Source organism: Podarcis erhardii (assembly GCF_964252035.2).
Source record: "Podarcis erhardii genome assembly, chromosome: 4".
Lineage (NCBI taxonomy): Eukaryota > Metazoa > Chordata > Lepidosauria > Squamata > Lacertidae > Podarcis > Podarcis erhardii.
Genome location: NC_138508.1, coordinates 42,116,853 through 42,138,277, shown reverse-complemented (window position 1 = coordinate 42,138,277; position 21,425 = coordinate 42,116,853). Strand labels below are relative to the sequence as shown.

General features: G+C 43.5%; 1 protein-coding gene and 1 long non-coding RNA gene across 3 annotated transcripts; one reads left to right on the top strand and one right to left on the bottom strand.

The window, feature by feature from the left end:
- Positions 1–1,686: 1,686 nt before the first annotated feature.
- Positions 1,687–5,604, top strand: LOC309340685. The gene is made up of 3 exons (XR_014156070.1): positions 1,687–1,844; positions 2,944–3,137; positions 5,261–5,604. It is a non-coding gene; the product is annotated as an uncharacterized lncRNA (long non-coding RNA).
- Positions 5,605–6,768: 1,164 nt separating this feature from the next.
- On the bottom strand, positions 6,769–20,295 carry LOC309340854 (myelin protein zero-like protein 1). Of its 2 annotated transcripts, none has more exons than XM_081859946.1 (4): positions 20,049–20,295; positions 14,421–14,581; positions 13,701–13,914; positions 6,769–8,087 (listed from the first exon to the last, which is right to left on the bottom strand). In XM_081859946.1, exons 1-4 carry the CDS (start codon positions 20,278–20,280, stop codon positions 7,912–7,914), a joined length of 783 nt encoding a protein of 260 aa, XP_081716072.1. In that variant the 5' UTR covers positions 20,281–20,295; the 3' UTR covers positions 6,769–7,911. The 2 variants fall into 2 exon arrangements, with proteins under 2 accessions (XP_081716072.1, XP_081716073.1); XM_081859947.1 differs by having other exon boundaries at positions 6,769–8,084.
- Positions 20,296–21,425: the final 1,130 nt, after the last annotated feature.

Genomic DNA, 21,425 nt, shown 5'->3' with positions numbered 1-21,425 from the left:
TCACCACATTTCTCCTAGTGAGAAGTTATAGGGGCACGGTGCTTACCCAGGTTTGATATGCTTATGCAGCAAGTCACTGGCCTTACTGGTAATTTGTAATGGTTGCATTTATTCTATGTATATAACATAGGTAGAGGCACAACTAAAACACTCTGACCAACAGGAGAAATCCACTGCTCCCACATCAGATCTCGTGAGAGGAAAGCAGCCAGCATCTTAAGACACTTCTGCAGATTCAGCTCTGTGTCCTTTTCTCATTCTCCATTGAACTGCCATCTCTTGTGCCTAGGACTATCAATATCAATATCCCAAATCTCCCTAAGTACTTATATGGAAAGGAGAGAACAAATATATCAGTGTCAAAAGGGGGCGTGGTGGTGGATAGAATTTCAGGCTTCTCTAAAAGTTGTCATTTCACTGAAACTTACATTTTCTGCCAGTACTGAAAATAAAATATGGGGGTTTCCATAGTAACTTCATGCTTGTGAGTCAAGATCTTAAGCCCACATTGCATGTGATTGACTTTGAAACCCAAATATAAAAATGTAGGTTGAGGTAGAATGATGGAGGAGATAATCTGGAGACTAGAAGCTGGTCTGTAGGCCAGTCTTCAAACGCTGTCACTTGATTATGCACGACCAACATCTGCTCTTCGGCAGCATATATGGTATCTGTTGATGTTTTTTCCCAGTGTGGCCTCACTGCCTTACACATTGACAAGCTTTATAATACAGTGGTACCTCAGCTTAAGAACTTAATTCATTCTGGAGGTCCGTTCTTAACCTGAAACTATTCTTAACCTGAGGTACCACTTTAGCTAATGGGGCCTCCTGCTGCCAACACGCGATTTCTGTTCTCATCCTGAAGCAAAGTTCTTAACCTGAGGTACAATTTCTGGGTTAGCGGAGTCTGTAACCTGAAGCGTCTGTAACCTGAGGTACCACTGTACTCTGCACAACCTGGGAATGATGACTTCACAGTATGGACCACATGTATCAGGGTGGTACTGTATTGTTTCCTATAGAATTGTGAGGGATTGAACCCTTGGTCCAATCAATACACCAACCAAGTGTCAGGATCGCAACTGCCTATCAGATTCTTGAAGAATATAAACATAAACATTGCATTATTGTTTTCAGTCTCTGGGTTCAGACTTTTCAGAGTATTTTTAACGACTGTCTTCTGAACAGGTATGCAGTGGCTCTCATGTACCACACAGTTCTTCTGGTACATTGTTAATATATAAAGCATGACGAATACTCAAGCAAACCAAAGACTGCTTAAGCAGTCATCTAATTCCTCGACTCTATTCCTATATTATGATTATTTACATCATGACAGGAGGCAGCTTTGAAGTAACATCAGTGTGTTTTAAAACACAAAAGCAATGAAATAACAGCAAGTCATCAAGATCTTCCCCGAAGGATTTCCCTACCAAGCGAAAGATCCTCTTTGTTCCCTGGCTAGTGGCGTGTACTAGTGATCAAAAGGCGTTCTTCTCTGCGTCTGGGTCATTTTTATGAGCCACCTTTCGGAGTTTCAGCGCCCACAACTGCGCGCACGATTCGAGGGCAGCAAAGGGCCTCGTGCTTTGGGCACTTTGACTTTCGCGCCAGCCGGACTCGGCGGCGTCGCTTTGCCTCCCGCCCCGCCCCCCCCCCGCCCCCAGCAATGGCTGTGAGGTGGGCGGCGGCGCAACAATGGGGCGCAGAGGGTGTCCGGAGGCAGAAGGATGGCTGCCGCCTCCACGGCCGCAGCAACCGGCGGCCCGGGGAAGCGAAAGAGCTCTTTCCCCGCCGGCGCGCTGGCGCTCTGCCTGGCGCTGGCTTTGGCTCTGGGCCACGGTGAGGGCTGCCGCTCTTCTCGGTCTCGGAAGGGGGCGCGCGGGAATGGCGAGAGGGCGGGGCGAACACGTGGCCTGGCCCCACCCCCCTTGCCTGGGGTCCCTGGCGCGGAGCAAAAGTCGCTTTGGGCGGGAAAAGAGGGGTCGCTTCGAGGGCGGGGCAGAGGATGGATTGCGGGAAACCTTAGTACGAGGGGTTGCTTGGAAGGGGAAATCACTGGATGAGGAATTAGGCTGGGAAGAAGGCGGCTTTATGAGCAGTGGCAAAGAGAGGAAGATTAACTAATGCTACGGAGGGATCTCACACTTGGTTGTGTGGTGTTGACGTTGCGGCCTTAGTACCCTCTCGGAAGCTTGTGATCCTAAACAGGCGTGCGGGGTCCATTGTTTTCAACAGGACCTACTTCAGAGAAACTGCTTTGGATTTCAGTCTACACCTATTTTTGTAAAAAGTAAAATATTGGGAACTGGTTACTTCAGCCTTCTGGTTTTCTGTTTTTAATTGTAGTGCTTTCTTCTAAGTTATTCCTGGAGCACGGAAAGGTGTATGACCCCAGAATTACTTTTTTGGATGCATTTGGTGGCTTTGCATCCCAGTGCCTCAGCAATACTGTATTTGTACTTGTAGATCAAGTCAAGGACCTAGGAATTGCAAAGATGGTACTGAGAAGCATCTTCAGCCTCATACCTAACTTACCCCTCTTTCTTAAGTGTCTCTTCAGTTGGAGCAGTGAGCCTCTGAAGAGTACAACTTAGCAGTTCTTATAAAGTCCCAATTTGATCCACTGTTGATTGGGCCGGGACATCAAAGGAGCCAGTCACTCTAGAGAGGAAAGCTCCAGACACTGGATTTCCCTGCCTGATGTCTGAGATGCCATTTCAGAGGAGATAATATTGCAGTTTAAGTGTACTAGACAGAAAAGTCTACATGTACAGTAAGTTGGAATATGGTGTGGAGAGGACAAATCTGTTTAACATATATGCTGCCATGTTTTTTATACTCACTAATCTCCCAGAGTGTTATATGTCAAGAGGCTGGAGACCTCATTACTCTGCACAGCTTTGTCTGGCTCTACAGTCTTATTTTATTGCTTTTAAAGGGGCCAGGATGGCATCTTGCTCTGCAGCACCCGAGAAGACAGCAGTTGCAGTATCTTCACCAACAGAAATCCATGTGGAGTCTGGGAAAATTGCAAGGCTTTCATGCTGGTTCAGAACATCAATGATGATTAGTGCTGCTACATCTGTTAGCTGGAGCTATCAAGCACTGGGATCAAACAGTCGTCCCATAACTGTAAGAGCAAATTTCTGCACAAGCATTTGTGGTGCAAGTGGGTTACATGTTTTGAAACTACCACCACCCTTTGTCAATTGTATGAATGTCTTGTAGAAATTAATTGTATGTCGTGGAATGACAGCACTCAGTATGGACAAAGGGACAGGGGAGGCATACCCCTTTTCACTGCTTGAGGCGAAATGCCACCAGCAGGAAGGGACAGCAGCAATTGCAAGTTCCGGTGAAATCTTGCAAGATCTCGTGAGATTTCTCTGGAAATAGGCACCAAGGCTGGTGTCACTTCTCCACCAGTGGTGGAAGTGGTGGGACAGACAGGTTGAGCATGGGGCACCACCTTGGTCACACTGGATGGGTAGGCCAGCCCTGCCAAGGGCTTGTCCACAACCCAGAGCCTGCCTGTCTCTCCACCACCCCACCTGTATCCCAGTGTTGTCTCAGATCTTTCAATGGGGACATTTTTTAACCCTGGCTGTTCAGGACTTTCCAAGGATAATAAAAAAAAAAATGCCACATTAAAACAGGGGAGGTTCCAAGACAACACTGGGAGCTCCTACATGAGCACAGAGATAGGAAGGTTGAAATCCACATTTTTCTCTAGTGTGGACAAGTCCTAGATTTTGCCCAGTGGCATAGCCAGAGGGGGAGCAGGGAAAGTGCTGCTCTCCCCTAAATCAAGTAAATAAATAAATAAAACTTAACTAAAAGTAGAAATTGGTAGAAAGATCTTGACAGATTTTTCTGAGCCCTTGGGGGATCAGAAAGTAATTTAAAACCACTGTTGTTGAGACATTTCATTGCAAATCTGCTACTAAACAGAGCCAGACAAGAGGATGGTGACAGGTGGGTGTCATGTCCCCACAGCACAAATCCTGGCTACGCCCATGATTTTGCCTGTTCTCAGATATCATAAAGTGCAGCCTTTCATATGTTTTAGAAGACATCTGAAAGCAGCCCTCTTTAGGGAAGCTTTTAATGCTTAACTGACTACTGTATTTTAATACTTTGTTGGAAGCTGCCCAGAGTGGCTGGGGAAACCCAGCCAGATGGGCGGGGTATGTGTGTATGTATGTATGTATGTATGTATAAATAAATAAATCAATATCATTATCATCATTATTAATCTCTCTTCTCTTGGGCTCTCTCCTTTATTTATCACAATTCTTTACTCTGTCTCTGTAGCCTCTTAATGAATTTGATCTTGCCCCGTAAAGCATAAACCATAAACAACCCCAATCCCATGTAAATTCAAGGGGACTTTCTCCCAGGTAAGCATTCATAGGAGTGCAATCTCAGTCTCCAATTTTCCCCACCCACCCTTCCAGTTGTGTTTCTGCTTTGCCTCCTTTCCCTTTCAATTAAGCCTCCTGCAGAATCTTAGGGATGATTGCTCATCATTTCCCGCCTTTCTCTTTTTAAAGGTGTTATTGGAAGATTTCTATCCCACTTGTAGCACCCAAGCTGGCTCTTCTCCTCCCAGGCATGTGGAAGTACTGGATAAATGCAAACCTTTATGTCTTTGTATATGTGTCTGAGATGAGGGATGTTTCAGTCAAAACCAAATCTCTTCTTGAATCTACTGTCTTAGGCTGTGCATAGTACCTGAGAGTAAGCTCCTTTGAACCCCATGGGATTTGTAATGGAAAGGGGAGGCTAGGGGAACCTGCTTATACCCTTTCTTGCACAGCTGCCTTGCCAGAAAGACCTGTTGTGAATTAAACTATGCAGTAACAATGCCACCATACCCAGAATTAATCCCAACAACCCCCAGGCAGGATGAAGTCTTGGAGGTCAAAGCAATTTCATCCAGTGTTATGCTGAGATGACACACCTTGAACTTTTCAGCTAGATGCCTCTCAATATATCCAGAAAAAGCAGAAGTAGCACCCATGGGTTTAGTGCAACCTGCTCTTTTTCTCATAAAATGCCACTCTTTCAAACCCAGACAAAAATAAAGGCTTGCGTGTCAGGTGGCTACATCTGAGTGTTCTGCTCTCTGTAACTACTGGAAATCCTGCGTAGTTCTCCATGGTGTTGGAAATATATCCACTCAGTGTTATGAAGGAGGATGAAAATTAAAGGTATAAATGCAAAGTTACATGTGTTTATTTCTGTTATTACAGTTTTTCTATTACTCAGATTGGAAGGCATATGATGGGAAGAATACACAATTCAGTGGCCGAAGCATTTGGGCTGGAAATCTTTTTAAGAATGATGCATCCATCAAGATAGCAAATATGCAACCAGCAGACAATGGCACTTATTTCTGTGATGTTAAGAACCCTCCAGATGTAGTCACTGAACCAAGGGCAATTGTAGTTAAAGTTCTGGAGAAAGAGAATATTCCTGCAAGCTCCGGAAATATTTCATCCTGCTGGCTACTTGTACTTCAGTTCTGCTGCATTCTAGCCTCTTTGCCAAACTACTTGTTCTGAAAATAAAACACACCTCTTGAGGCAATTAAGAATGTTCTCCAGTATCTCATTTATCTGGACACTTAGCAATGGGGTTGAGAAGGAATTGGGATGAGTTGCAATATGGAAGACAAATAATATTGCCCCGTTGAAATAGCAACTAACTAAAACAGGCATAGGGAAACTCTGGCCCTCCAAATGTTTGGGACTACATTTCCCATCATCCCTGACCACTGGTCCTGTTAGCTAGGGATTATGGGAATTGTAGTCCCAAACATCTGGAGGGCCGGAGTTTGCCTATGCTTGAACTAAAATGTACTAAAAGCTCATTCCCCCATGGCAACTTTAATCCTAGTAAGCAAATGAAAATTTTGCAGCACCTCCTTCTCTGCAGGATGGTTGTTTCTTAGTTATGAAGCAACCACTGAGATTGTGTGTGTGTGTGTGTGTGTGTGTGTGTGTGTGTGTGTGTTTATACATGACTTTGACAACTAGATGGATGGATAGAATAAAGAGAGCATTTCAAAAATGCCCAACCAATTGCAATGCTGTCCCGGGGTCATTTACCTTTTACCTTTTCCTAGATAAACATAACATACACTAAAACAGTATCTGAAGAAGTGTGCATGCACACGAAAGCTCATACCTAGAACTAACTTAGTTAGTCTTTAAGGTGCTACTGGAAGGAATTTTTTTATTTTGTTTTGACTATGGCAGACCAACACGGCTACCTATCTATAACATCTCATACACTGTTTTCTGAAATCTATAGTTATGTGCAGTGCTCTTTTTCTAGAAAAAGGGATGCCGAAACTCACCATGAATGGCTCCCTTTTTCTCTTATAATGGCAATAGCACCCACCTGAGAGGTGCCGGAACTGAGTTCCAGTGAAAAAAATGCCCTAATTATGTGGTATCAGCAACATAAGCATGCCAGACATAATTTCTGCATTGTTTCTGTCCAATCTTCTCTTTTGTTTGAAGTGTTGTGTCTTTCACATTGCAGTGCATGCTAATCTCTCATAATGCACTGTGACTTGTGAAGGGAGCTTTCTGTACAACTATTAAGAGGATGGAGAACTAGGAGAGGCCTCTTTTCCCAGCATAACATCTGAATGGTATTCCCTTCCCCACCCCTAAATTTGCAGTTGGCAAGACACTGCTTTCTGCTGCCACATCCACGGCCTCACACCCAGGAAGCGATGAGACAAACTGGCTATAAAGAAATTATTGTGTTTATTTTTGCAGATGCTCAAAAAGCCAACAGTTGGTTTTTTTGTTGGAACATTGACAAAAAGGCACTTTCTTAAAGTAATACTAACATAGCGACATGATACTATACTAATTGACATTCAAATAATACTCCCTCTAAACAAAATGCTTACAGTGGATACACAGCAAAGATAAAAGCATGACAGAGAAACCCATGGATTCACGCTTCGCACCACAGTATGGCTTTACACAGCATTAAAGTACAATCTTAAAAAAGAAGGAAATTAATTCAAAAGGCATCAGGTGAAAAACAACAGCAAGCATGGTGGAATGTATTAAGGATGGGGGGGGCGGGCATCAGGCTTGCTGCCACCATTCGTGCAAACCACTAAGCCGTGTTGCGTTCTGAAGGCAAAGGAAGGATTGGACCCTGATTAATTCAATAGACGCAAGGCTTGACCAGCCAGACTCTGGGAGGAAGTGCAATAGCCACTCCCTTGTCTAGGCCGTTTTATTAACGAAAGAACTTTTACACAGCATTTGTAAGAACCAATCAGATTTCCTCTGAGCATTTCAAAAAAATCCCCACGTTGGAACAAAGTTAGATCAGAGGAAGCCTCTTAACTACAAATAACTAATTTGAGCATGTATACATGTTTAGGCTAAATAAAACAGGAATCAAGGAGGAATGTATTTAGCAAACCTGATAAACAGGAAGTAAACAGGAACGATAGGCATTTTTATCACCTCCATGTGAAACTCTGTTTCCTGGCCCTAAGATTAACAGAAACAAACAAAAGCTACAACAAAGCTACCTCCTTATCTTTATTGCTCAGGATGCCTGGTGAAGCAACCGGTCTGTTTACGTGACTTTCAGGCAACAGAAATGGGGCAGAGATGCAGAGGCTTGGATTGATCAGAAATCATGTCAAATGACCCAAACCCAGTCAAAACGATGCTTTCACCACTGACACAATGGCTTGATTCATTTTTCATAATTCCTCATAGCAATCCTACCCGACCACCACAAGCAGGAGTATAAAAAAAATAAACCACAAAAGTATAAAAAACAGCAGGTGAACTTGCAAGGCAGGAAGGTAGAGGAGCATTACAAAAACCAAGGAAGGCTCAAAACAAAAGTATCAGTGTCATGGCTGCATGGGGCGATGTTGCATGACCTGCTCCAGTGCTTCGATTCTGTGGGTGAGGTTGGTCACTCTTTCCTCCATCATGCGCTGTGCTGCACCTGCTGAGAGCTCCAGTGCCTGCAATCGCCGTGCCAGTTGCTCAACCTGCCCCTCAGCATGCTGCAGCCTCGGGACTACTAATGCAGAAGACAGACAAGGAGAGACCACAACATTTTATGAACCAACATGAAACGTTTACTAAAAGGCTAACAAAGGTTGCTCTTTGAAGAAAGGTTTTAACTTATGTATGGGTTACGTGCATGCAAAGCAATCCCCAAAGGAGCAACTAGAGTACTGCAAAATAAAAGAGACTGAAGGCACCCCACTATCCATAAACTAAATCAACCTGCTAACGGCTTACATAGGTCTATGATCACCATGATCTAATATCTCTTTCAAATCACTCTTTTAGCTATACCTTTGGGCTACAGCATGTCTTCTATCTGCAAACTCTATCTTCAAATGTTTATTTTATTTGTTTATTTCATTAAATTTATATACGGCTTATTTGCAAAAGAAAACCTTAAAGCGGTTTACAAAAAGATAAACAGAAAAACCTGTTTAGCCATACTTTAAAACGTACACAAGTTAAAATACTAAAGCAGATTAACATCCACAACAACTTTCTAAGTTTCTGGGTACGCTTGCCTGAACAGAAATGTTTTTAGAAATACAGTGAAGGCGCCTGCTTGATCTCAACAGGCAGAGAGTTCCACAGAAAAGTGCAGCCACACTAAAGGATCAGGTTCTTACAAATGCGGAATGGGGATTCTGTAGCACATGCAGTAGTGCCCAAGCCACTGATGGAAGTGATTGAGTTTGCACTTCTAGGGAAAAGCGATCTCGTAAGTAAAGTGGTCCCAAGTTGCTATAGGCTTTATATACTACCAATAGTAACACCTTGAACCTGGCTTGGTAGCAAATCACACAGCCCATGCAGATCTCTGAGCACAGGTGTTACATGCTGACAAGGCCTCACTCCTGTCAGCAATTATGCTGCAGCATCCTGCACTTACTGCAAACTCCGGATCAGGTTCAAAGAAAGCCCCACAAACAGCACACTGCAGTAACCGAGTCTTGAAATAACCAACACATGAGCTACTGTGGCAAGGCTTTCCTGGTTAAGGAATGGTCATAGCTGTTGAACAGCTGGTAAAAAGCTTTTCTAGCCACTGAGACTAGCTGAGCCTCCAGGGACAGAGCTGGATCCAGAAGCATGCCTAAATTGTGAACCTGATCAACTGGACAAACTAACAGGAAAGATCAGATATATACGAGATCAAAAGTTCATTGAAGACTCAGGAAAATTTTCAGACTATCTGAAATGTGTATGCGATGAGCAAATAACGCTAGTGGGATTTCAAGAAGTTCTGTAAATGATAGAGGACTATTGTACTGATGAAAACTAAGTGTGTGAAGGTTTATAAAATGCAATATAAAATTAGGAAATGCGTATTTTAAAAAATTGAATAATGGATGATTGTCAGAGAGGTTGAAGGAAGTCTAAAAGAGAAAATATGTGATAAATTTAGATTGGATACTACTGTATAAATGTATGTTGGAAAATTTTATAAAAAATAATAAATAAATAAAAATAAATTGTGAACCTGATCCTTCAGAGACATCCAATATTATTTCTACTTTTGTGTTCCTCCTGAACACAGTGCAGACTACTTATCTAGATCTATATCTAGATCAAGGGAAGTAATAGTGCCACTGTATTCTGCTCTGGTCAGACCTCACCTGGAGTACTGTGTCCAGTTCTGGGCACCACGGTTCAAGAAGGACACTGACAAACTGGAACGTGTCCAGAGGAGGGCAACCAAAATGGTCAAAGGCCTGGAAACGATGCCTTATGAGGAACGGCTAAGGGAGCTGGGCATGTTTAGCCTGGAGAAGAGGAGGTTAAGGGGTGATATGATAGCCATGTTCAAATATATAAAAGGATGTCACATAGAGGAGGGAGAAAGGTTGTTTTCTGCTGCTCCAGAGAAGCGGACACGGAGCAATGGCTCCAAACTACAAGAAAGAAGATTCCACCTAAACATTAGGAAGAACTTCCTGACAGTAAGAGCTGTTCGACAGTGGAATTTGCTGCCAAGGAGTGTGGTGGAGTCTCCTTCTTTGGAGGTATTTAAGCAGAGGCTTGACCATATGTCAGGAGTACTCTGATGGCGTTTCCTGCTTGGCAGGGGGTTGGACTCGATGGCCCTTGTGGTCTCTTCCAACTCTATGATTCTATGATTTTATTTTTTAAAAAATAAAATAAAATAAATTAGTGCACTCTTCCTCTCCAAAGAGCATCATAAAAGGTTCATCTCCCCACATAATTTTATCCTGACCACCAACCTGTAAGATTAGCGAGGCTGAAAGATGGTGTCTAATCAAGTTCCTTCATTAAACTTCATGACTGAGCAGGCTTTAAATGCTGATCTCTTAATGTGACATTCTAATCATTGCAGTGATAGCTTTCTAAAAATATGTGGTCAATTTTGAGTATCTGACCTGCCAAACCGTGACCAAATTTTTAAAAATAAAAACTGGGCTGGAGTCCTTAACAATAAAATTACATTCCAGGAAATCATGAGCTCAAAACCCCAGTGAGCTTGCAAGTCATATTCTAATTTAATGATGGTTTATCGCCAACATTTTGACTTCACTCCCGAGACAGATGGATGCCAACCTATCTACCACAATCAAGGAGCCACACAAACACTTGAACAAGTATACATTCAAACAATTAAAGTTCTTTTTCTTTTAGGGAGGTTAAATCTGAAAATTTTGATCTGACTTTACCAAAATTCTAAGTGAAGAAAGGCAGGAGCAAATGAAAAAGTTTCCTAGTAAATTAACCTATTTTGCAGACTACTGAAATTAGCATGACTTACAAAATAAGGATATTTTTGTACACACCTTTTAAAAATTGCCTTTCCTTTATTGTCTGTCCCTTGGCATAATATAGTAGCAGTCTGAATGTTTTTTTGTGAGGAAAATAACAGTAGAAAAATTATTTTATTTATCAGCTTTATACCCCAACACTGTCCTCCAAAGAAGCCCAGATTTTATATAAATTCTGCTTAACTAAGGAAAAAACAGTTTCACTGCAATGAATTGTATTTTGTAATTAGTTAGTGATTCTTGTCAAGATCTGCATTTTTCTACCAGAGGTGGACCTAGTATGGATGGAAGTGAGTCAAGAGCAGATTACCCTAATCTAACATGTTTACACCCTTCTGAGTCAAAGAAAAAATATTCCTTATTCAAATGCACAATCAAATACAGAATAATTTTATGTAACAGAGAAATTACTTCTACTTAACGGGATGCTAATGAAATCCAACAGGAAAAACCTTACAAGCATTCCATAGTCACAACTGATGTATGGTGTTGAGTCTTCCAAATAGATTATAAAAAATTTTGATCAAAAATCTTATTTCAAATACACTAATAATTAAAAATAACCAATTGTGAAAATTCATTACCAAAGGAAAACTCTCAATAAAAACCAATCTCATTAGTTTAGGCAAAGATCCTTCCCTTCTGGATGTACAACTGCTCAATATGAGCTCAACAATACAATACGGTCAGCAGTATACAAAGGATCATGTGTCGGACACCTTCAGTTGTTGGACTACAACTCACATCATCCCTAACCAGTGGCTATGTTTATTGAAGCTGATGGGAGACCAACATCTGGAGAGTCACAAATTCTCTATCCCTGGCCTATGTGCTCCTAACAATGTCATCGATAAGATGGCATGATAACAAGTTAGAAGATGGATGGTGGTAAATACTACCTAATGCTCTGCTGAGCTAGCATTGCAAAATTTTGGAAGATACTGAAATAGACTAGCCTAACATGGCAAATGGAAACACAGAGCACTTTAGGTCATGAGAGTGATTTCCAACAGCTCCACATCAACAAAGATCACTGTAATTTGCAACAAGCAGTTGCTGACTTCCATGCTTATGGGTAAATTGTCACCAATCAGCAGTGGCTTCCCCTAACAATTAAGGTGGGGTAAACAGGGAGCAAACAGTTATTTCAATGGAGCTAAAAACCTCAACAGGTCTGGGGAAAAGCTTTTCCTAGATTAACATAGCTTAGAAACAAACATTACCCTTTAAAAAATGCTACTTTCTCAGCCTCAAACTATAACTACTAACAACTACCCAGCCAGAAAGTAAAGTACAGTGGTGCCCCGCAAGACGAATTACTCGCAAGACGAAAAACCTGCTAGACGAAAGGGTTTTCCGTTTTCAAGGCGCTTCGCAAGACGAATTTCCCTATGGGCTTGCAATTTTTTTCGCTCCCCCCCCTTTTTCTAAGTCGCTAAGCCGCTAAGCTGCTAATAGCCGCTAATAGCGCTAATCCGCTAATAGGGTTGCTTCGCAAGACGAAAAAAACTGCTAGACGAAGAGACTCGCAGAACAGATTCTTTTCGTCTTGCGAGGCACCACTGTATCAATCAAGCAGCACTACAAATGAAGGCAGGAAACCCAAAGCCAAACAATGGCAACACCAATTTCAGACATACAAGGTCTTGGGTGTTTTATCCGGTACCAGCAGAGAGGAAAGAGATTGATTCAAGGACGCAGCAATCTCCCCTCTTGCCTGGCTTAGCACTTACCCTTATTATTATCTGTGCAGAGCTCAACCTAAAGACCCACAGAGCAGAGTAGTAGAAGGAGAGAGAGAGAAGAAGAAGAGTTTGGATTTGATATCCCGCCTTTCACTCCCTTTAAGGAGTCTCAAAGTGGCTAACATTCTCCTTTCCCTTCCTCCCCCACAACAAACACTCTGTGAGGTGAGTCGGGCTGAGAGACTTCAAAGAAGTGTGACTGGCCCAAGATCACCCAGCAGCTGCATGTGGAGGAGCGGAGACGCGAACCCAGTTCACCAGATTACGAGACTACCGCTCTTAACCACTACACCACACTGGCTCTCCTGAGGTCACCTGCTCTTCCTTGGTCTCTGTTCTGCCCTGGGCTCTTAATCACAATAATCATAAACTAGTAACTGTTGCCTCTTGGCAAACCTGCACTTCAGAATATTGGAGCATACCACTATACTAAGACTCAGCTTTCACAGAAGAACAAAATCAAACTTGGCACATCTAAGAAATATACATATACATACACACACACACACACACACACACACACACATATACTCATGCCTAACTGTGGAAACAAGCCACTGCTATCTCTTTGAACTGCTAAGAACACTTTATTCTCTAACTGTGAATGCAATTTGTTTAAAAGAAGTTCTTTTAGTGGCCTATTGAACTTTTTGTCATTTTGAAATCCACCCAGATCGAGTCAATTTCAAATCACTCTTTAGTTATACCCTTGGGCTACATTATCTCTTCTATCTCTATCCACAAACAACTTCAGCCATAAAATAAGCGTAGCTCACTTAATCCTATCAATAGACTACAATATAAACCAAACTTTTCTTATAAATTTGTAGCACCTTTCAAACTGTTTACCAGACAGCTGAGGCTGGCTCCAAGAAGCAAATTAACGCCATAATTCCAAAACCTAACTACATACAGGATTTTTAGTTATTTTAAAACAGTTCAATTTCCTCACAGAAACACTCTGAATAAAATACAAGTTATGCAAGAACAGACAAAATAATACTACTGTACGTGATGGATTTTTGTAGAGTAATTTAATCAAATATTTCACAAATGCATTCTATCAACCATCATTACTAGTACTTTTGTATCCAGAGACGGCAGTACCTTTTTCCACAACTCTGACTGAGATTTCACCAGGTGTGACAATTATGTCTGGAGGGTTCTTGACATCACAGATGAAAGTGCCATTGTCCCGGAATTGCATGTTGGATATACTGATAGATGCATCTTTCTTGTTAAGGTCACCCGCCCAGCTGCTTCTGTCCTTAAATTGTGTATCCTTCCCAGGATATGATTTGCCATGGGAATAATAGAAGAACTGTAATCGGGAACACAGAACAGGATAGTGTTAAAATCCTAGTTTTCCCCACAAAGGGAGGTCTGGGAGTAGCTACAGTTGCTCAGGGTGAGACCTTACTCTGACTCACTTGCCCCAATTTCCACCTGCTGCTACAGGATCACTATTGGACCTATTATTGCCATCACCTCATACACCTTTAAACTTGACATATCCTGCTAACAAAACAGGAACCCATGGTGAAGTGTGGGTAGGTGGCTAACAAATGTGTCACTAGTTCAAAACAGCCCCTCACCTTAATAATACTTCTGCCACTGAAGTATTGTGGAACAAACACAGAAGGACGACTATCCATGATACCAAACATAACAGGATCAACTGGCATTCTGAGGCAGCCTAAATATGTACTCTTACCAGTGATAAAAGTGAGCAGGAGCAGAAAAGTATGAAATAGCAGGGAAATGTTTAATCTGCTTTGTTGCAGGCTCTTGTTCAATTCTCATCTTACTTCAATCATCATCTCTTACCGACACAGTAGTAGTTGATCCCTCTGGTTGAAAGCTCCAGGTAACAGTAGCAGCACTGCTTATCACCTCTGAGGATGAAAAGCTGCACGGAAGCTTTGTTTCTGTCCCATTCTCCACAGAGAGTTCTGCTGGTGTGTATACTTCCACAGCTGAAACCTGGGCTGTCAGAAACACCACAAAAATCAGGATGCAGGACCCATTGTAAGCAATGCAGAATGAAATGATAGCATTACACAAGAGAGCTAGATGAAGAGCTACATTAGAAGTCTTATAGCCCAGAATAAATGCCCCATCAAATATTCGTTGAGTCGCACTTAGTCCATTTGTTCTGGAAACATCCAGCGTTAATTCTGTTTTTGTGTGAGATCAGTCACTGTATAAACTTCATCCTGAATGCAATGCATACCCTATGAACTTGATCACTGAATATTTACCCAATTGTTAAGTGTTGGTCAAGGGCAACTAACAACAGCTCATCTAAGTAACCGTTCTAATAAAAGACTGGTAAGTTAAAACGTCCTCCAATGACTGAAGAATGGGTAGAAAGTTATTGTGTATTGTTTGCCTATCCATCCATTGGCAAAGAGGAATTATTATTTGAACTTGGGTAAGGTTTTGTACCTTTGTAAAGTCCTATTTTGCTCAATAAAATTCAGAATTTTTCCACTAGTGCTCTGTCTTTGCTTCAAGGACTTTAAAAGGAAGCCTTTTGCCTTTGGCAAAACACCATCCAAGCCCTAAAGCCAGTTCACACAAACCTGGTCAACTCCATACCACATCTACCAAAATCCTGGCAGGTTCACTACCAGAATATACATGATGCACCATGTAATTACAATAAGCAAAGAAGGTTATTTCATATGCTGCACTATCAATGCTGTCCTTCATAGGCTATGCTAACCATTCCAGATTCCTAACAGTCCAACTCCATTTTAACACAAAAATGCATAAAAAAATTTAAATTGGTAAATGTGTTTATTGAATGGAAAGAGAAAGAGAATCCTTGGGAAGGCTTCTGTGTGCTACACAGTTTGTCAGGGCTCCCCGTGAATTAAAGAAAAACACCTCAAGACTTACAACTTGTGAAAAGCCATTCAGCTGGGAACAAGAATGATAATTGGGAGCTTTCCCAAGCTCAACCCACACCAGGTGTAGCTAGCAAGCAAACAAACCAGCAGGGATTGATGGAACACAGCACTACCAAAACAGGAAATAGAACGTTCTCGCAATGGGGAAATGCCTTGGCACTTCCACATTCACTGCACTGCCTTCACGTCCAGCATGCAGTAGAATAGAGCAGAATACCACTTAGGCAGGACTCTCACCATTACACCATTGTGCAAGCAATGCCTCCCACCTCACTGCTGCTGTGCTACGACACTCAGACTTAAATGCTTAAATGTGCTTAAGAAAACCCACTCACGTTTCTATGATGCAATAATCTAGATTTATAGAAGCCTACATTTATAGAAACCTGCCATGATATTATAGGCTTTCAGCTATAAAGCCTTGTGTGACTCAGGACTCCAATACCTTAAAGACCACCTCTTCCCACACAAGCCAACCCACACCTCACATTCAGCATCTGAAGCTTTTCTCTATTTTCCCTCATCCAAGGAAGATGTGGAGGGTGGGAACATGAGAACAAGTAAGTAACTAAGTAAGTAAGTAAGTAGGTAAATCTGTTTAGAAGAGCCAATGGCAGCTGGTGCCCACTTGGCCTGGTAGTGCTAAGAGGCCAGAGGTCATGGCAAAGTTGTCCTAGTTTTCTCCCTATCCTACCCCCTTGCAAACATACTGTAGACACTTAAGCTTTGCTTTTTATTATTTATTTATTTATTTATTTAGTCCCAACTGGAAACGTCTCACTTTGGTACCAAAGGAATCTCTGCTGCCAGAGGAGGAGACTGATGGAATAAACGTTTGTATGGCTTCCACCTGTCCTGGTTCTCTCCCTATCCTCCTCCTTTGCAAAGAAACAGTGGATACTTAAACACTGTAGTCTTATTAATACATAGCCCCTAAGTGTCTTACCTTGGTTCAGAAGGGGCCCTTGCTGTCACAATTTCTAGTGAACTGCAGCCTGAATTTGTTAGTCTTAAAGGTGCCACACTGGACTCTTAAACATGAACCCCATATATTTCCAGACCTTATGGAGAGATATTATTCCTCTGCCCTCTGCAGCTCAGAGATGAAACATTTCCAGACTTCCAAAAACTGAAGGTTTATCCAAACTGAAACAAACTTCAACTCTTCCACATCTCAGTTTATTTCTTGATTTGGTGTACAGTGGTATCTCGGTTGTCGAACATAATCCATTCCAGAAGACCTTTAAACTTCTGAAACGTTCAACAACCAAGGTGCAATGGGTGGTCGGCAAATTCCATTCAGAAAATGGAGAAACACGCCTCGGAAGCCATTTCACTTCCGAGGCACGTTCGAAAACGGAAACATTCACTTCTGTGTTTTCGACGTTAAGAAACCAAAACATTCGGCTTCTGTAATGTTTGACAACCAAGGTACCACTGTATTTCCAAAAAGAGACAAGTCCCCACCCCCCAAATCCTACAGGTGATTAAAGTACCCTGTGTTGCATTAGGTTCATGTTCTGTCTTTTCGGCTTGTGAACGCAGCAAGCCCGAAAGTGTATACTTCCGGGTTTCGCCGCGCGCATGTGCGCAGAAGTGTTCTATTGCGCCGTGTGTGTGTGCAGAAGTAGCACTCTAGTTACAGACTTTTCCGGGTGCAAATGGCACCCCGGAATGGATCATGTCCATAACTAGAGGTACCACTGTATCTGACGTGGCTAAGAAGCAGTTGGTGTCAGAGGTTGTGCTGTGCGAAGGCCTTGACACAATCTTGTAGTAGCGTACACTTGGCAGAATCCCAGACTACATTCCGTGGCCAAACACCTGAATATGTTTTGTATGTTGCAACATTTAAAAGTACCTTTCCAACAGCAAGCCCTAAGTACCGGTATACTGCTTGTTTTGTAATCCTGTCAAATGCAGAAGCTGTGCTTACATTTCTACCTTGAATCTTGGTTCCAACAGATTTGCAGCAGTCTGAATTGGAGGTAACAAAATTACACTGCTCTGTACTTTCTCCCACTCCCAGTCTTTTGAAGACTAGTCAAGAGGTCAGAAACAGATTCACCAACCATGCCAACAAATTTACGGCCACAAGCAAAGGAGGCATTCAATCCTCCTTCCTTCTCTTGCCTCCTTGGCCAAGAGCGTTGCTCTATCTCTAACCTTTGAATTCTTGGCAGAAGCATTGCTAAAAATTCCAATTGATAGGAACATGACTGAAGGAATGACCACCAGGTGTGGAGCACACTTCCACCAACAGACAAGCCACAGCTGTCTGAACATCCTGCCCTCTATCTAACCTTTGGCTTTCTCAGTGGTCTGCTGTGTCCTGTCTGTGACCTTTGTTTCCTTCGTCATACATTGTTGAAGGAGAAAATGACGCTGTGGAAACAGGTGCCAAAATAACTTTGTACCACCACCACCCCCAATCTCATGATTGGAAGATGTGTAAAGGGCACACTCCCAAATGTATCTGACTGGTTTTGCATATTGTGCTAATAAAAAGAGCCTCCGCAGAGCTAGCTGGCTAACTGTGCTTGTGCACAGCTCACCTGCATTACCAACTCCTGCCTCATGTCCTTCACTTCACATGACGTGGTGGAATGGGGAGGCTTTGTCTGAATAAACAAGAAAACACCTGGGTCACGTAGACAGTTCATGATGGGAAAGTACTGAAGCACGAAGTTTCTTATGTCTCTGAATGTTTTGCATATTGCTGATAAAAGGGCTTTGCGGGGCTTGTAAAGGCAGCTCTTTCCACACAGCCCACCTGCATCCTCAGCTCTCGTCTCATTTCTTCACTATCTTCTAACAAATTTATTTATGGCATAAGGTTTTGTGGAGTACAAAAAAATGCCCTGAGCATGTGCAGTATTACAACCGTCAGCAAAACGTAACAAAAACATTTTGTAAAACCTGATCAGCAGAAAGCAAAGATAGAGACCTATGGCCACAACTTCCTCCCCGCAGTAGGCAAACAAACTTGCAGAAAGTATCTGGGTGGGCCTGGAGGAGATGCACAGACCCCAACCTCCTCCCAACTTTCCAAAGGCCTTTGTGAGCAAACAAGCTTGCAGAAGAGGGGTTTTTAACTGAGCAAATCACCACCTTACACTGCAATCCTAACCTTCTCTACTTACAACCAAGACCTATTGAATTCAGTGGGGTACTTCCATGTAAGTGGAGTTTGGGTTGCACCATTAAGAAGGCAGTGAAAGCTGAGTTGAACAAATGAGACGTCTCCTTCAAACTTTCTGACAGAAATCTCATGGGCTTATAAAATGGAAAGGCAGGTGGGACATTAAACAAGTAGACATTTTCTTCATGCTACCAACTTTCCAAAAGCCTTCGGGAGCAAATACACTTGGGGAACAGAAAAATAAGTACGGCATTGGACTTCATTCACAATGGCCAAGCACATGAAGGGAGGGTATGTGGGGATAAAGGTAAAGGTACCCCTGCCCGTATGGGCCAGTGGTGTCTGACTCTGGGGTTGCGCGCCCATCTCGCTTAAGAGGCCGGGGGCCAGCGCTGTCCGAGGACACTTCCGGGTCACGTGGCCAGTGTGACGAAGCTGCAGCTGGCGAGTCAGCACCAGCGCAGCACATGGAAACACCGTTTACCTTCCTGCTAGAAAGCGGTACCTATTTATCTACTTTCACTTAAGGGTGCTTTCGAACTGCTAGGTGGGCAGGAGCTGGGACCGAACGACGGGAGCTCAGCCCGCCGCGGGGATTCGAACCACCGACCATACGATTGGCAAGTCCTAGTGGCTGAGGTTTTACCCACAGCGCCACCCGCGATCCCGTGATGTGGAGATATTGGGTATTAATTTTCCTTCACCAGCTACCCCACTCCCAACAGTCCATCAAGTGCAGGGATACCGACCACAGTTCAGCATTTATTCTGTTCTTCTCTCTCTGTGTTAGCAGATAATTACCTACACATCATGGAAGATCTTTCTGTCTTTATTTCTGCTTTGTTGATGTGTTGGTTAACTGTCATGCAGCAGGGTAGGAAAAGTCAATTTCCCCCCTTGCCTGGCTGTCTTACCCTTATTATTATCTGTGCAGAGCTCAACCTAAAAACCCAAAGGGCGGAGTGGCAGAGAGAGAGAGAGAGAGAGGTCACCTGCTCTTCCTTGATCTCTGTTCCGCCCTGGGCTCTTCTGCAAAGCGATTCACACGTACACCCGCCACCATCATGACACGTACGTTAGCTCATCCCCACCCCCTCTTCCTTTTACCGGAGAGAGACCAGGGAGGGGCTGCGAGGGGGGCTCAGGGAGACCTGGAATCCCCCGCCGACACCCAACCGCACCGAGAAAACAGCGCTCCGCTCCGCCGCAGCGTCGCGTTCACACGCCCCAGACGACTCGCCTCCCGCCAGCGCTCCGCTTCCCCCGCCGCCCGAGTTCTGGCGGAGACGGCGGGGCTCAGCGAAGAGGAAAGGCTTTTCTCCCGCCCTGCTTTCTCCCTCCTTGGCTCCCCTCCTTCCCTTTCAGGCGCGCCGACCCCGACACGGGAAACCCACTCACACATGCCGAGAGCCGCTGCCAGCAGCAACGAGCTGAGCCAGGCGGCGAGCGGAGCAGCGCCTTGCCTCGGACTGCAGCCGCCGCCTCCTCCTGGCGCCGTTAACGCCGCCACCGCCACGGTAGCCGCTGCCATTTTCCTGCCGGGAAGGGGACTGCAGAAACCAGGTCGAACCAACGTGCGAGTGTCAAGCTCTTTTGCCCGGCTCTGCCCTCCCGATCGTCGCAGGGCCATTGGGAGCTCAGGTTGCCAGCCTCCCAATGGAGGGCCATTTAAAGAGAATTTGCCCGTCCCCTTTGGGGGCGTTCTGTGAAGGATGGGCACATTTGCAGAGAGACTCCATACATTACATGAAATATCAATTAGTCACTTGGGATCTGTGTCACCAGCTGATTGACAACTTTTTCCCGTGACCACAATAATAAATCTTTCCTGTTTCAGAAGTTGATGCATTTTCTGGCTTTACTGGCTGACTCTGTTGATCTTAAGAAGTGTGCATGCACACGAAAGCTCATACCAATAACAAACTTGTTCTCTAAGATGCTACTGAAAGGAATTTGTTTATCCTGCTGATAATGGTATTCTTGGAAATCTGTGTTTTTGGAGAAGCGCTGTCTGTGTTGCAATCTTCAGGACTGTTCTGGAAAACTGTCTTGAACATGTTTGGAACCAAACAAGCCATCTTTAAGTGAATGTTTTCAAATAACCTTTTTCCTATTGGAACCAACTTGGCCTTTTTAAGCTCTGTGATCCTAATTCTTGGAGCTTGTACAGCTGTAATACGTATATTAGTGACAGATCATAAATCAAGCACAGCCACATTTTCTTCCCATTTTAGAAAGCTGCCATGATGGCAAAATGTGTGGATACACTAACACAGTACAGCCCCACTTCCCATTAGCCTTTTTAGTTTGGATCTCTTGTCAAATAAACAAGTTACAGTACTATGATTTCCTCTTGTAGAACATTCCTGGGTAAATAAACTTAGAGGACAAATGCGATAACAGAATAGATAGTACTGGCTGGTGTTCAACCAGTAAGCTCAATGGGGACATGTAGAGGAGGCAAGTCTCCATTGCTCAGCTTAACCACTTCATGTGTTTTTTGTGAAGGTGAGCACACAAAGTTTGTTGGGTTTTCCCCAATGTTGTTCTAACCCAGTGTTTCCGAAACTTGAGTCGCCAGCTGGTTTTGGACTACAACTCCCATCGCTACCTAGCAGGACCAGTGGTCAGGGATGATGGGAAATGTAGTCCAAAAAGAGCTGGAGACCCAAGTTTGGGAAACACTGTTCTAAGCATTCCTCTTAGGGGAGTTGTATTCCCGCCACAAGGTCAGCTTCCTGACCCCGTTCCCTGCTGTCTCCCTTCGGCGTTTCA